At 37.2% G+C, this 13,328-nt stretch overlaps 1 protein-coding gene across 1 annotated transcript in view; it reads left to right on the forward strand.

Annotated features, from left to right (window-relative positions):
* Positions 1-12,898, forward strand: part of LOC105979196 (olfactory receptor 14I1) — a 13,676-nt gene extending 778 nt beyond the window's left edge. The window contains 4 exon segments of the mRNA XM_013006302.1: positions 9,261-9,266; positions 12,174-12,223; positions 12,225-12,807; positions 12,809-12,898. Of these exon segments, the coding sequence (XP_012861756.1) occupies positions 9,261-9,266; positions 12,174-12,223; positions 12,225-12,807; positions 12,809-12,898 (729 nt within the window).
* Positions 12,899-13,328: the final 430 nt, after the last annotated feature.

The following is a 13,328-nucleotide window of genomic DNA, read 5'->3' on the forward strand; positions in this document are numbered from 1 at the left end:
GCCAACCTCCAACTCCCCTCTGATCCAGGACATGATCATTTCTGTGTTCTATTCTATAGTTCCTCCTTTTTTGAATCCTGTCATCTATACTCTTAGAAACAAGCAGATAAAAGAGGCTCTAGGGCAAGTTATGATAAGAACACTCACTTCTTTCAAGTAAGTATTGTTATTTCAACACATTTGTACTTTGATTGTAAGAGTTAAAAATGTTTCAAAGTTAATGTTCTGTTCATTTACTAGCTCTGGGGAACTGGATTGGATTGTAACTAACAAATATTGTATTAGGTCTAGCAATGAAATAATAGCACACGCTTGATTTTGTTGCCCTATAAAAATACACATTTCTTGATGCCTATGACTTCACTGCTACAAACTTTTATCTTTTTAAAATATCTATTTCCATATGTTCCCTCCTCAAGGGAGCCTTGTTGCTGAATGTGTACCTGCTGGACTGATAACCGAAAGCTCTGTGTCAATCACTCCATAAAAGGAAAAAAACACTTGCCAATCTGCTTCTACAGGCATCACAGCCTTGGACTCCCTCTCTAGTGGCATGGAGACACAATGAACTTGATGGCCGAGAATTCTACAGAATTCAGATAAGCCATATTAGCTTTGCCTCATGTCACTGTACAATAAGACATACTATATAGCACTTGTTACAGTTTACAGTTTATGGAGTCAGTTTTTACTCCAATCTCTTGTGAAATGTAGAACTGCCTCAGAATGCTTGCATATCTGTTAAATTCTCCTGTCTGTAAACATTATTGAAGCAGAATGCCAGGTCTTTGTCCTGCATAGCTGCTGGGTAGGTCCAAACTCGCAAATTTTTTGGTTGGTTGGTTTATTAGTAGTTAAAGGTTTAATTGTTTGAACTACAAGGACTCTTAATCTTATATTTATATTAATAATAAAAATGTACATAATGACATCTAAAAGCTCATCATATGATATGACTTATAATGCTTTTTCTCACAGGAAAGGGGAACATTCTGTTTTTAAGAGAAATTAATGACACCTCTTATCCTCTCCATAGGTTTCAAAAGATAAATTAAAGTTATAAATCATTTTATTGAAAACGTTGTGAGGTTTTCAATGTGAGGTCAAATGGTTTCTTGCTAATGTTGTTAGTGTTAGATGTCATCAAGTCGGCTCCAACCCATAGCGAGCCTGTGCACAACAGAATGAAACCCTGCACAGTCCTGCGCCCTCCTGACAATAATTCCTACGTGTGGTCCCATTGACGCAGCCACAATGTCATTCCATCACATTGAGGGTCTTCCTCTTTTTGCCGTCCTTCCACCTTACCAAACATAATGACGTTCTCCAGGGATTGAGCTCTCCTGAAAATATGTCCACAGTATGTAAGATGAAGTCTTGCCATCCTTGCCTCTAAGTGACATGCTGTGCTACTTCTTCCAGTACACACCAGTTTGTGTTTTAGCAGTACAAGGAAGACCATAGAAGAATCGATGCATTTGAGTTGTGGTGCTGGAGAAGAATGTCGACAGTACTACGAACTGCTAAAGAACAAACAGATTTACCCTTACTCATAGCAACATATCAGAAGAAAACACTGCCAATCCAATCCCATGTTCATGATTACTGTGTTTGAGCCTGTTGTTGCAATCATTGTTTCAATCCATCCTTTTTAGAGTCTTCCTTGCATTTTTCTACTGGTTATCTACTTTATATTCAATATTCTTTGCCAACACCATAACTAAAATGCAATAATTCTTATTTGGCCTTTCTTATGCCTTGTACAGATTTCATATGAACACTGAAAATTATTACAACTAGTGGGTTAGTATTATTTTTAGCAGTGAATTAAACTTTCTCTTCCAAGAAAATAAAATTAAAGTACATTTGCCTCTTTTTTTTGGTGTGCGTGTTTCTTTAATATCTCCTTTATAATAATGATTCTGATGCCTATTCTTGAAATGTTACAAAGGTAAAATAATGAAAAAATATATTTTATATAGTTAGATATATGGTTTTCTCATGTAAGAGGATAAATTATTCTTTTGAAAAATAAATCATTTTATTGGGGGCTCTTACAACTCTTATAACAATCCATACATCAATTGTATCAAGCACATTTGTACAAATGTTGTCATCATCATTTAAAAAATATTTTCTTTCTGCTTGAGCCCTTGGTATCAGTTCCTCTTTTTTCCCTCACTCTCCTGCCCTCCCACACTCGTGAACCCTTGATAAATTATAGATTTATTTTATTGTCATATCTTACACTATCCACTGTCTCCTTTCACAGACGTTTATGTTCTCATTCTCAGGGGGATGGGCAGTTTTACATTGATCATTGTGATCAATTTTCTCCCCCTACTCCCCTCATCTTCCACCTACTCTCATGGTAGCGCTACTTCCCTTACTGTTCCTGAGGGGGTAATATGTCTTAGATTCTATGTGTCAAGAGCTCTTATCTGTACCAGTGCACATACTCTAGTTTAGTCGGATTTGTAAGGTAGAACTAAGGTCATGATGGTGGTGGGTGAGTGGGAGCACTAACGAACTAGAAGAATATTGTGTGTTTCATGAATGCTATGCTGCACCCTGACTGATTTGTCCCTTCCTTGTGGCCCTTTTGTGAAGGGATGTCCAATTGTCTACAGATGGGCTTTGGATCTCCACTCCAACCTCCCTCTTTCCCATCAATATGATTGTTTGTTGTGGGTCTTCTGATGCCTGATACCTGATTCCATTGACATCTCATGATCACACAGGCTGGTGTGCTTCGTCTATGTGGGTTTTTTTGCTTCCCTGCTAGATGGCCACGTGATTAACTTCAAGCTTTAAAACGACAAATGCTATAACTTCTAACAGCTGGCACCATCAGCTTTTTTCACCACATATGCTTATGCATCCGCTTTGTCTTCAGCAATCATGTCGGCAAGGTGAGCAAAGTATTCTTATATTGAGGGAAAACTTCAGTAGCGGTCCAAATATCCATCAGCTACCTTAATGCTTAACATATAAATATGTGTACATAGATTTATATCCCTATTGTTATATATTAATATATTTACATAAATGCATGCCTCTGTGTATACCTCTATAAATTACTTTTGCCTCCTAGTTCTTTCCTCTGTTTTCTTTTACTTTCCTCCTGACCCACTATCATTTTCAACCTTTATTTGGCGTTCAGTAATTCCGGTTGGCTATATTGAACTTGAACAAACCCCACCAGGCATTCTACATCCTCCTTTCCATCGATTTTAGATCACTTGTTCCCTTCTCCCTGGGCTTGTTGGCTTTCCCCATCCCCCTCTACCCCCAACCCGCATACCCCTCGCCCATGTTACCCTGGAACCATCTATCCCACTGTTTTGGCCTCCGGATTGTTTGTCCAGCCTATTTTATATAGATAAACATGGGGGTGGGGGTAAGCCTATACATAGTTCCATGTCTACATGTTGACCCTTATGAATGTTTTCTGATCGAGTCTGATGAGGTGCCAAGCCCTGTCCCATCTATTTTCAGGATTCCTCAGGCACTTAGTTGCTTTTTCAGCATGTTACTCTGTTTTGCTACCTTCTTGTTTCATCCCAGTGTGGGGAGGTCAGACTAGGCACAATTCACACACTGTGATTCCAGTGCTGTCCCCATAGTGCTATGGGTTGATGAGGGAACATTGTGTCTCCTTGTGGTGTTGGCCCTATGGAGGATCCATTATTCTTACATGATTAACCTTTGAGGTTTGTTACTGATATTATCTGGTGAATGGGAAAATTGTTAACCATATTTGATCAATAATTTTCAAATCATATCCACATTATGCTTTGATTTTAACTTTGACAATTTCCTTTTTTATTAGTGTAGAATTAATTGTAATGGGAGCCAACAAGGAGAGTACTCAGAAGTGTAGGGAATATGTAGAAGACACAGGAATATGTTAGTTGGCATGACCAGTGGCACAGCTTCTGATATAGGAGAGATGCAGGGTGGCGGGAGGAGGATCAGGAATGGAGTTGGTGTAGAAGGGGAAAAGGGGTGGCCACCTTATTGTATTGCCCCACACTCAGGAAACACCTTTAGACTCTGGAAACTCCTACTTACCCCGACTCCCTGAAGATTCAGCTTCTGGCCCTAGGGGCTCAATCCTTTACTCTCTCTATATTTCTTCTTCCACTGACAGATTCTCAGATAGAAGAGATGCTCAGGACATGATTTCAAACAATTATACTTATGAATGTACAATCTTTGCGCTCCCTATTCCTCCCCTTCCACAATTCTTGTTTGAAACATAATCTTTGGTTTCTCTCTTCTTCCTCTTCCCTCTTCCTGGGCTGAGTGAGAGAGGGAGAAAGGGAGAGAGAGAACAATGACTTAAGGAAGGGCACCTGACAATACAAAAGGAAAGAACTAGAAAAAGCACAAAAAGAAGTATAGGAAAACAAAGCCTCTCATATTCCTAGGATGTGAGGGCAGGGATTATAGAGAGCAGAGGTGGGGAGGGGAATGGCAACTTGTGTTCTCTGCCACCTTTGCCCACCATTCTTAAGACTTCAGTACAACTCAGGGGACAAGTTTTGGCTTCAAGATCAATAGGAACAAAGGAAGAAACAGGAGAACAATTATTAAAACCATTTAATTCCCCTAAGAAAACATATTTTCTACTGCCTTTACTTCTGGAAGCTCCTTAGTTAGTGGGGAAAGGAGAAAGAAACTCATAGGAAGAGGTGGCAGTAAGCAGAGATTATTAGGGGATTTTCCTCCACTCGCTTCCCCTACCAATTGGGATCCTAGCAGGGCTGGGAGAGAAGTCCTTTCCAGCTCAAATGCACCCGGAGCTCCTGAGGGTAAGTCCACAGCTATGGAGGGGCTGCCTCCAGAGGACAGGTCTCACCTGGGCCTCTGTTGCCCAGCTCACAGACCTGGTGAGAGTCCTGGTTGTGCACCTCCACCTAGACTGAAATGTAAGCTGAGCTCTGCTTCTTGTCACCCCTTGACATGGCACCGTCTCCTCCTGTCCTACTGTTTGTCCCTGGAGTCATCCTTCCTGGTTAGCACTGACTCACCACTCTCCTATTTGAATGGGCTTTCTGTCGAGTGCACTTTTCCAAAGTGACTCTTGAGATGATCCGGCCTGAGGGTACAAGGGACGGAGATGAAGGTGAGGGCCCCAAGGGGGAATGGGCACCACAACGGTTCCAGTTTAGCCTCTGCCAAAAGTTCCCTTCATTTTCTCCAAAAGCAAGGGACTTGGAGTCCTCTGGAGACATTATTTTCACTATTTAAAATCAGCACTTCCTTTTGAAATTATTGATATCATAAGGAGCTGGTGTAATATTAATCTGACAAAACATAATACTTTAAATCTAGAATGGCATTAGAAAATTTTTGTATTATATAGCATTTGCCCAAAAAATGCAGCCCCGTATATATGGAAATTCATTTAAATACAATAAAAAAATAAAATTATTTATATTTATTATCTTAGATATGGATTATATATCTAGTAATACGTAAGCAAAATAATATTACATACAATAATGACATTAGAATAAAGTTAAATAGAAGTTTAAGTAGACCAGTGATCATGAAAATGGCACAGAACAAGGCAGATTTGTGTCCATTATGTAAAGTGCTGCATCAATCGGAGCTGACATGATGGCAGCTACAGTAACAGCAGCAGTAGAAGCAGCAAAAATCACCCTCTGTTATGCTGATCCACAAGTGGGACAACTTTTTGCACAACCTTAATCTGGAAATCAATTCTTCAATGAAGGTGGCCATGCTACCATTACCCTTTAAGTTCTCATGTAGAATTTTCATTCAGTTAAGATGGCAAAACAATTGTCTACAAATAATAATATAGCATCACAGTATGTACATGAAAAACCTTGTGAAGATAAAAAAATTTGATAAAATGCTTTCATAATTAAAGTATTTGGGTTATGGCTCATAACAACTGGTGGAACAAGGGCATGAAAAGTAAGCATGAGAAAATTTGGAAACACGTAATGAGGATGGCTGAACAACATGAGCAACAAACTTCATACTATGGGATTGTGCATGTGATGAAGGTTAAAACGGGAAGAGTGTTTGTTACATATACATTTACAGTAGTAAAAAAGTCAAGATATAGAGAAAGTGTGAGCAATGTAGTTTACCAATTTGACCTAATTAAAATGTATTGCATATTATATAATCAACTGAAATTATACATTCTTTTCTAACTCCCATTATAAATTTTCCCAAAAGACTATATGCTGAGCTTTAAGTAAAATCACTACAAAATTCAAAAATCTGTAACCTTAAAAAAAATTACCTTGTATCTCATAATCTCTGTAGACAGGGGAATATAAAAATATTTATTTCTTCATATCTTCGTTTCATGAAGATCCTAGAATGGAACGCTGTGTGGTGAAAAAGTTTCCTTCTTTTGTAAAATAAATAAAAATGAAAATAAGTGTAGCTGTACATCGAATGTTCAGTGCATATATGGCACCATTTAAACCCAAAGGCTTCAAAGAACATAGCCCTATGACTTTCTGTAAGATTGATGTATCAGATGTAAAGACATACAAAGTAATTCTTAGACTCAAAGTTCAAAGTCATATTTGTATCTGTGTTGCCAAAGGAAAGAAAAGAAAGTGGAACAAATTAAGTTGTAGGATTTATTCCATCAAAAATTTAAAAATAAATTTAGAATGATTATATCATTGACATGAACAGACCTCTTATCCATATAAACTACTTTCATAATCTGTTAAAAATCTTTGTATTTGTCAAATATTAATCTAATAATTTTGTGATTCCAGTGTTTTCATATTAATGTTTGAATATTGTTTTTATGTATTTTTTGTTTAATACTACTTGTGTGTTTATAATTAACATGCCATTATGAAGACAGCGTAAGGAAGAGTCTTACATTACTTGTTCTTGGTATGAGATGCCATCAAGTTGGTTCATAGCGACCCTTCATACAACAAGGCAACGGCACCCAGCCCTGTGCCAGTGCCATCCCCACAACTGGTTTTAGGTTTGAGCTCATTGTTGCAGCACTTGTGTCCATCCGTCTGACCTAGGGGCTTGCTCTTTTTCACTGCCCCTCTCCTTACCAAGCCTGATGTTCTTTTCCAGGGGCTGGTCTCTCTGGACAGCATATCCATAACACACTACATCAATTGTAATACTCTCTATCACTAATTTGGACATCTTGTCAGAAGAGACCACTTCCTGGAGAAAGGTGTCATTCTTAGTAAAGTAGAGACACATTAAAAACAAAGAGGGTTGCCATCAACAGGATGGATAAACACCGGGCTACAACAATAGGCTCAAGTGTATGAACCATCGCGAGATGACAAGGGATGAGGCGGGGTTTCATTCTGCTCTGCACAGTGTCACCACGGATTAGAACTGACTCAATGACCCCGAACAATAACAACGTAGGGTTTCTGTGAGTAATTGACTCAATGACAGAGAGTTTTGTTTATTTGGTTGGATGCTAAACGCATTAAAAATAATAATACTCACAACAATAACAACAAAATGGAATTCACTGTCTGCCTGTAAATTTCCGTATAGTTCTGGCTTGTGTGTTACTGGAAATTTTACCACTGGTTTTTAAATGTCAGTACTAGCAGAATCACCCATGGTGAACAGGTATCAGTGGGGCTTCTATAATTAAACCAACTATGAAGAAAAGCATAATGATCAACTTATGAAAATTAGTTAATGAAAATGTCATATATCACAATCAAATATTATTTGATATTACTTTGGACACATCATGAAAAAAATTAATTACTCATTCGAGGAGAACTTCATATTGGTGATATAGAGGCTCACTGAGGATAATGCAGAACTCCGTTGAGATGGATTGGTACACTATCCAAACTGATGGAATTGTACATGCCACTCAATGGGTCTAACTGGGTCCTTTACTGCCTGAGGAATGAAAATGTCTACATCAAAATTAACTTCATTGTGCACTGTACTCCAGTTGTTCTACCTCAGACAATCAAAATTTTAACCTAGTAAATAAATTAATTGTTTGCATAGTGAAATATATATAATGCAATATATGTGATCAACATTTTGTTCAATTTAGTAAATGATGTCTTATCAAGATTTACCTCATGATATTCATCTTAAAAGCTCACATATATATTTATGAATTTTGCCTAATGTGAAGTAGTTCCCTACATTAAAATCTACTTTTATTTCAGTGCCAAAACCTTAAAAATATTTTCCAAAAATTGCTTCTTCTGAGTGTGTGGTAATGGAATGCTCTTGCTTAATGTTATGAGCTTATTAATTAGGCTTTTGGTCATCAACATTTTTCTTGTTGTCTCTATAGGATAAATTAATAATGTGTAACAAATATCATAGAAAATTATGAACTGCATACTATGCAATTTTTTGTAGTGAAAGTAGACTTTGTCATACAGCATGAAAGGTAATACTTATCGTTATTTTTATTTGCAAAAATTTATTCAATAAACTAAATGACAAAAGAAACCCATGGAAGGTGATCACCTTCCATAGAAGGAAAATTCAACTATTTTTTGATAAAATGATGGTTTTTGCCTTAAAAATACTCTGTGATACCCTGAGATTGCAAGACACATATAAAACAGAAAATCACTAGTTCTGTAACTTGGATACAAGGAAATGCAAGGACAAAAGCTGGAAATAGTTCACAAAGAGGCAGGAGTAGGATAATTCTGCCTGGTTTCAAATCGTGGAAGTTGTTTGCCAGTGTTGTACTCTCTCACCATACTGTTCAATCTGCACGCTGAGGAAGAATTATCTATGTGCATGAGAAAGTGACATCAAAGTTGCAGGGAGCTTCATTAACAACCTGTGATATATAGAATACATATAACTTGTTAAAAAAAGAAGAGATTTTAAGCCTTTACAAATGAAGAGCACAAACAAGACTTCATGTACAAAGGTTTGCAAGAGCACAATGCAGTGCTCTGGAATTCCCATGCTTTTAAAGCTATGCATATTTTGCTATGATCCACACAATCAAAAGTCTTTTCAATGTCAATAAAGCACAACTAAACATCTGTCTGGTATTTCCTGCTTTCAGCCAAGATCCATCTGATATTAGCAATGATTACCCTTGACTACAGTTAGCTATTCTATAATCACCATTCTTTGCAATATTATGCATGATTTGCTTTGGTCCACATAGTAAAATGTATATATAGCCAATAAACAGGAAGGATACATCTCTGTGGTAATCTCTAAGTTCAGCCAAAATCAAACACAGCTTAAATTTCTTGCAGTTTATTGTCAATGTATTGCTGCAACCATTTTCAAATTAACTTTACAATTTATGTGTATCTGATATAACTGATAATGTTTAATGATTTCCACATTCTGTTGAATTACCTTTATTTGGAATCAGCACAATTGTGGATTTCTTCCAGGTGTTTAGTCAGCTATCTGTCTTCTGATTTCTTGACATGCATAATTGAATCCTTCCAGCATTTACTCTCTTGTTAACAGGGTATAGCAACAAAATTGCAGTAGTTGAAATAAGAATGGTTTGAAATTGGAACATGCATTTTACTACATGCCCAATATAGTACTTTGAAAATAAAATTCATCACAACATAAATGGTTTATATAATGTATTCTGAAAATGTTAGTAATTCCAGAAAATATTTCACTTACATGAAAATATCTACTGAGAATTGGAAAAAGCATTACATTTTAACATTAGTGTTTTATGGAGGGTCTCGTTCCTTGCCTCCAAGGAGTCACCCTCTAGGGTTTAACGGTCTTCCAGTTTAGATGGTAGATGGCACCAGAAAAGTTGTTACTAAAATTGTATTTATTCCAATCTCCTCACATTATATGTTAACAGAATAAATGTGGTGGCAAGGTCACCTTCCTCTGAGTTAATAATTCACATCATCTTATATAAAAAGAAGATGAAAGAGTAGGAAAAAATTCACATGATGTGATATAATATTTTTAACCTGGGTCATATGGTATTTATATTCCAGTTTTTTTGAAGATGTGACATAGAATGGAAATATACCCATGACTTCATGTAGGTTTATATTGTGGCCAATATATGCATTGATGTGTTGGGGCATCAATGGGATAAGTTGTGAAAACTTCTTCAACATGATTTACTAATGAGTCCCTCCTTGGTCATGGGAAATCAGGACCATACTCTTGAGGGACACCAAGATCAATTGTCACAACATTGTCTATAAACAGTATCGTACATCCTGATTTCAAAAACCATGATTATTGGAGTCTTAATAGTTCACGAGCAGTCATATAAGAGAACTACAATTGCCTTCATATCCCGAGGGAGGGATGTTGAAACTAAAGAATCCATGGAAATAATTAGTCCAATGAATAGCCTATGAAAACATCCATTTCCACAACCTAAGATTAGAAAAATTAGATAGAACCTGGCTCTCATGGCCAACTTCTATGAAACATATCAAATTAGAAGCTTTGGGATAGAGTAAAAAAAATGTGAACTGGAACTTAGAATCCTAAGAGGCCAGGCTTACTGGTCAGATAGAGACTGGTAGGACCTCCACGAGGTACTTACAGGTCTGGAATGGACCTGACCATCATGCTAGAATAATCAACCATTTGAGATCAAAATTCACTCAAATTCAAATTCAGAAGATTAGGAAAGAAGGAGGAATGGAAATTGGAAATGCAAAGGTGAATTAAGATAAGCGATGGTATACTGAAGGAGTTAAAATGACGAATGGAATCAGAATATGTATGAATTGTTGCATATAAAATTATGATTTGCTCAGAAACTTTCACAAAGTTTAGGAGGCCAGAAGTCTTCATTCAGGGCATTCGCTCTAGAAAGCTTTCTGTCGCTGTTGGCACCAGAGGAAGGTTCCACTAGAGTCAAGTGTGTGAAATCGCAAAACAACTGTCCACCTGACTTAAAGAGAATTAACAATGTAATCCATTGTGTTCCTTGAATTATCCGTGAACTTAAGTGGAAACACTCAGAAGCAGGATACATTTATAAAATATTTTATTTTAGATAATTTAATTTTTTAAATTCATTAAATATGAAAGTTGTATTTACCAATTAACGAGGTAAGTATTTTGTGGAGGGAAATTTTACCCCTTTTTATAGATGTAAATATCAAACATTTGTTAAATGAATAATCAACTGGCAGTGTACTGCGAACTAAGACAATATAAGAGCTGTATGTCTGTACATATACACAGCATATACTTATATAATATATAGGCAATAAATTTCATATATGTGTAGACATAAATATATGAATATTTCATTATATATCCTCAATCATAAATTGCTGAAAGAACCACACCAACCTGTGTGATCATGAGGTGTTGATGGGCTCAGGTGTCAAGCATCAAAGACCTAGAACAAATAATCATATCAATGTGAATGATGGGAGTGTGGAGTAAAAATCCAAAGTCCATCTGTAGGCAACTGGACATCCCCTAACAGAAGGGTGACAAGTGAGAGATGAGCCAGTCAGAGTGCAGTATAACACCAATGAAACGTACAACTTTCCTCTAGTTCTTTAATGCTTCTTCACCCCCACTATCATGACCCCAATTTCTACCTTACAAATCCAGCTAGACTGGAGCATGTACACAGGTACAAATAAGATTTTGCAACACAGGGAATTCAGGACAGATTAACCCCTCAGGACCAATAATGAGAGTAGTGAAAGCAGGGAATAGGGAGGTGGCTGGAGAAAGGGAAACTAATCACAATGAAGTACATAGAACCCCCTCCCACTTTTACAGAAAAGTGGGTAAAAGGAGATATTGTTCAGTGTAAGACATGAAAAAGTAATAATTTATAAATGATCAAGGGCTCAAGAGAGAGGGAGAGAAGGTAGGGGAGGGAGGGAGGGAGGAGGAAAAATGAGCTGATACCAAGGCCTCAAGAAGAAAGAAAATGCTTTGAAAATGATGATGGCAACAAATGTACAAATGTTCTTGACACAATAGATGTATGTATGGATTGTGATTAGAGCTATAAGAGGCCCCAATAAAATGATTTAAAAAATAAAATAACTTTAGTCTCAAAGATTTAAGTGAAGGCCATTTAGAATCCTATCATATTCATCATGCAAAAACTATTAACTGTGAATCCCTTTGCTTCATCAATACAGAAGATATTAAAAGGACTAGTAATTAAGAAGAACTCCTGCTTTTAGGATTTGTGCTGTATCTCAGTCACCATGCCTAAGTCCATCCACAGCTCCCTGACACTCTATCTCTTACCTTGGTTGTGCGGCTCAAGTCTATTTTTTCTTTGCTTTTGCATCTGCTGAGTTAGCTTTTCTCACTGTCATGTCCTACGACCGATATGTGGCCATTTGCCATCCCCTCCATTATGGAGCCAGGATGACTTCAGGGAAATGCCACCAGATCTCCGCTATAGCCTGGTTCATTTGTTTTTCCTATGCTACCGTCCACACTGGGAACATGTTTGGGGAGCCCATTTCAAGATCCAACAGGATTCACCAGTTCTTCTGTGACATCCCTCAGGTGCTGGCCCTGGTGTCCTGTGAGATGTTCCTTGTTGAGTTTGTGTCTCTGGCGATCAGCTCATGCTTGGTCGTTTGATGCTTTGTTCTTATGATCATCTCATATTACCGGATCTTCTCGACAGTATTCAGGATCCCGTCAGTAGAAAGTAGAGCTAAAGCCTTTTCCACTCGCTCCCCACAGCTGATTGTCAGCATGCTCTTTCTCACCACCAGGCTCTTTGCTGCCCTGGGACCAAGTGCCACAACTTCATCCATTCAAGATGTAGCGATTGCTGTGGCGTACACAATCCCCCCCCCACTTCTTGAATCCCATCATATATAGTCTTAGAAATGAGACAAAAGCTTCTCTGTGGCGACTCTTTAACAAAATACAGCCTTTGCAAAAGTGAAAACTGGATTTTACTTGGCAATGATCTGCATCAAAAGTTTTGTGTTTTCTTCAGCTATTGACATTAGTCTTAAAACAGCTGTTACAGAACCATCATTTATATCTATGTAAGTCCCATACCGCTTTTGTTGTTGTTTTTAAGCAAAATCTTTATTCATTTCTAACTCAGAAATTTAAGTTAATTACTTCTTTGTTAAAGGATATATACAAATGTTATTCTCAATTTTCAATTATTAAAATGGGTTAGAAAATTTTAAGTAACAGAATAGTGAAGAAAAAATACCTATTACAAATATTTGCTAGTAAGACTACATACAGATAGAAGAGTTGGGGAATCAAAGCAGACAAAACTGTTACATGGTCGTAATGTAAGCCTCCTCAAAAAAAGCGAATTTAGATGCAGATCTGAATAGCACAAATTTTAACTACTA

The sequence above is a fragment of the Echinops telfairi genome, unplaced genomic scaffold, assembly GCF_000313985.2.
Source record: "Echinops telfairi isolate 266 unplaced genomic scaffold, ASM31398v2 ScPeMD7_7469;HRSCAF=8507_0, whole genome shotgun sequence".
NCBI classification, from domain to species: Eukaryota; Metazoa; Chordata; class Mammalia; order Afrosoricida; family Tenrecidae; genus Echinops; species Echinops telfairi.